The sequence below is a fragment of the Microtus ochrogaster genome, linkage group LG4 (genome assembly GCF_000317375.1).
Source record: "Microtus ochrogaster isolate Prairie Vole_2 linkage group LG4, MicOch1.0, whole genome shotgun sequence".
NCBI classification, from domain to species: Eukaryota; Metazoa; Chordata; class Mammalia; order Rodentia; family Cricetidae; genus Microtus; species Microtus ochrogaster.
The window spans coordinates 34468433-34471175 of NC_022030.1; the positions used below are offsets into that span (position 1 = coordinate 34468433).

General features: G+C 42.0%; 1 protein-coding gene across 1 annotated transcript; it reads left to right on the forward strand.

Moving 5' to 3' along the window:
• Window positions 1-1523: 1523 nt before the first annotated feature.
• Window positions 1524-2232, forward strand: LOC101990062 (peptidyl-prolyl cis-trans isomerase A-like). Its single transcript, XM_005361354.1, has one exon. It carries the CDS (start codon window positions 1530-1532, stop codon window positions 2022-2024), a length of 495 nt encoding a protein of 164 aa, XP_005361411.1. The 5' UTR covers window positions 1524-1529; the 3' UTR covers window positions 2025-2232.
• The last annotated feature ends 511 nt before the right edge of the window (window positions 2233-2743 follow it).

Below are 2743 nucleotides of genomic sequence, written 5' to 3' on the forward strand. Positions count from 1 at the left end.
CAACAATTAATAAATAGAACCTCATGAAACTGAAAAACTTCTGGATGTTAAAGGACACACTCATTCAGACAGAGCAACAGACTACAGAAGAGGAAAAGACTTTTTTACCAACTACACATCTTATAGAAGGTAACATCCAAATTAGATAAAGAACTCAAAGAAAGGACATTAGGAAAACAAATAACCTTATTTGAAATGGTGTATAGATCTAAACAGTATTCTCAAAAGAGGAAACACAAGTAGCTGAGAAGTTCTTAAAGAAATGCTCAACATTTTTAGTCATCAGGAAAATGCAAATCAAAAGATGAGCTTTCATTTTGCAACAGTTAGAATGACCAATATCAATTAAGCAAATGACAAGTCATGCTGGCAAGGATATGAAGTAAGGGGGATACTATTACATTGCTGGTAGAAGTGCAAACTTGTAGAGCCACTATGGAAATCAGTGTGATAGTTCCTTGGGAAACTGGGAATAGATCTACCTCAAAAGTCAGTCATACCCCGCAGGCATCTACACAAAGGACACTACATCCTATTACAGAGACACTTGCTCCACCAGGTTCATTACTGCTCTATTCATAATAGTCAGAAATTAGAAATCGACTCTATGCCTGTCAATGGATGAAGGGATAGAAAAAAAATGTGGTACATTTACACAATAAAATATTAGTCAGTGGTTTAAAAATGAAATCATGCAATTCACAGTAAATAGATGGTGCTTTAAAAAAAAGAAAGAACTCATTCGCAAAAAGTGAGACTCAAAAAGACAAATACAGTGTGTATCCACTTATATGTGGGTGTTAGCTGTTAAGTCTTCAATAAGCAGGCTACAATCCATATAATCACAGAGGTTCCATATAAAGTAAGAAACTGAGGGGGGGCAATATTGGATCACCCTAGGAAAGGGAAATAGAATAGATATGGATGGATATGTGGGGCTGGATCAGACTGAGAGAGGGCAAGATTAGAGGCCTGAGGGAGAGAACATGGGGAGGGACAGCTAAAACTAGGGAACATTTGAAGGGGTGCAAGGAAAGATAATACATCTAAAATAAATAAACACATATGAAGGTGATCTAAATGGAATCACCAAATAACATGGCAGGTGAGAGGTGGATGTCTCTCATCACCAAATGGATATTCCAGTTCCTGGAAGTGGTCACATCTAATTGAGTTGTTGACCCAAGAGTCCCCATGGAACCCTTCAAACAATCCAGGCTATTTGTCAAGGCTATTGATTGTTCTCCACAAACTAATAGTGAGGTCCTATTGCTAGAGATGACACCTACAAAACTCACTGAACACAGAGAAGACTAGCTGGTGCCTACCTAGAGCCTTTACCCTGTTCATTAACGTTCATGGGACTAGAAGGTATTCTGCATGCTACCAATGGAGAAAGCTAAACCAACTGCAAATCCCTCAGTCAACAAATTGTGATCTGCCCTCAAGAAATGCTGGTATAATAGTTGCATGAAGATTGGGGGAGGCTTTGCAGACGCCGCTGTCCCCTCTCACCGCTTGCTGCAGCCATGGTTAACCCCACCGTGTTCTTCGACATCGCGGCCGATGGCGAGCCCTTGGGCAGCGTCTCCTTCGAGCTGTTTGCAGACAAAGTTCCAAAGACAGCAGAAAAGTTTTGTGCTCTGAGCACTGGAGAGAAAGGATTTGGATATAAGGGTTCTTTCTTTCACAGGATTATTCCAGGATTCATGTGCCAGGGTGGTGACTTCACACACCATAATGGCACTGGCGGCAGATCCATCTACGGAGAAAAATTTGAGGATGAGAACTTCATCCTGAAGCATACAGGTCCTGGCATCTTGTCCATGGCAAATGCTGGACCAAACACAAACAGTTCCCAGTTTTTTATCTGCACCACCAAGACTGAGTGGCTGGATGGCAAACATGTGGTCTTTGGGAAGGTGAAAGAAGGCATGAACGTTGTTGAAGCCATGGAGCGCTTTGGGTCCAGGAATGGCAAGACCAGCAAAAAGATCACCATTTCCGACTGTGGACAACTCTAATTCTTTTGACTTGCGGGCTTCTTACCCACCAGACCATTCCTTCTGTAGCTCAGGAGAGCACCCCAGGCCCATCTGCTCGCAGTACCCTGTAATCTCTGCTCTCACTGAAGTTCTTTGGGTTCCATATTTTCCTCATTCCCCTTCAAGTCTAGCTGGATTGCAGAGTTAAGTTTATGATTATGAATAAAAACTAAGTAAGAGAAAAAAATTGTGGGAGTAACTAACCAATATCTGATTTGATTTGAGCCCACCCCATGAGATGGAACCCATGTCCAACAATGCTTGGGTATCTAAGAACCTGAGACTAGATTGACCAGGGACCTAGAGGAAAACCAAATACTACTGTTCTACCAAAGGAATGTAGCAACAAAATGAATCTTAACATTCCATTATATCTATAGATCCTGTCATATTCAACAATCATCAGAGAAACTTCCTCCTACAGTAAACGGGTAACAAATACAGAGACCCACAACCAGACAATGTAAAGATAAGTAAGAGACCTTTGAACAGTCATCCCTAAATGGAGTGTCTTCAAATACCTTCCCTCTGGGCTCAGGGAACCTTGTGGAAAAGGCAGCAAAAGTGTGTAAGAGCCAGAGGAGATGGAGGACACCAAGGAAAGGAGGATCTTGAAATTCAGCAGGACTGGTGCACATATGAACCCATAGAGACCGTGGCAGCAACAGGACTGGTGCACATATGAACCCATAGAGACC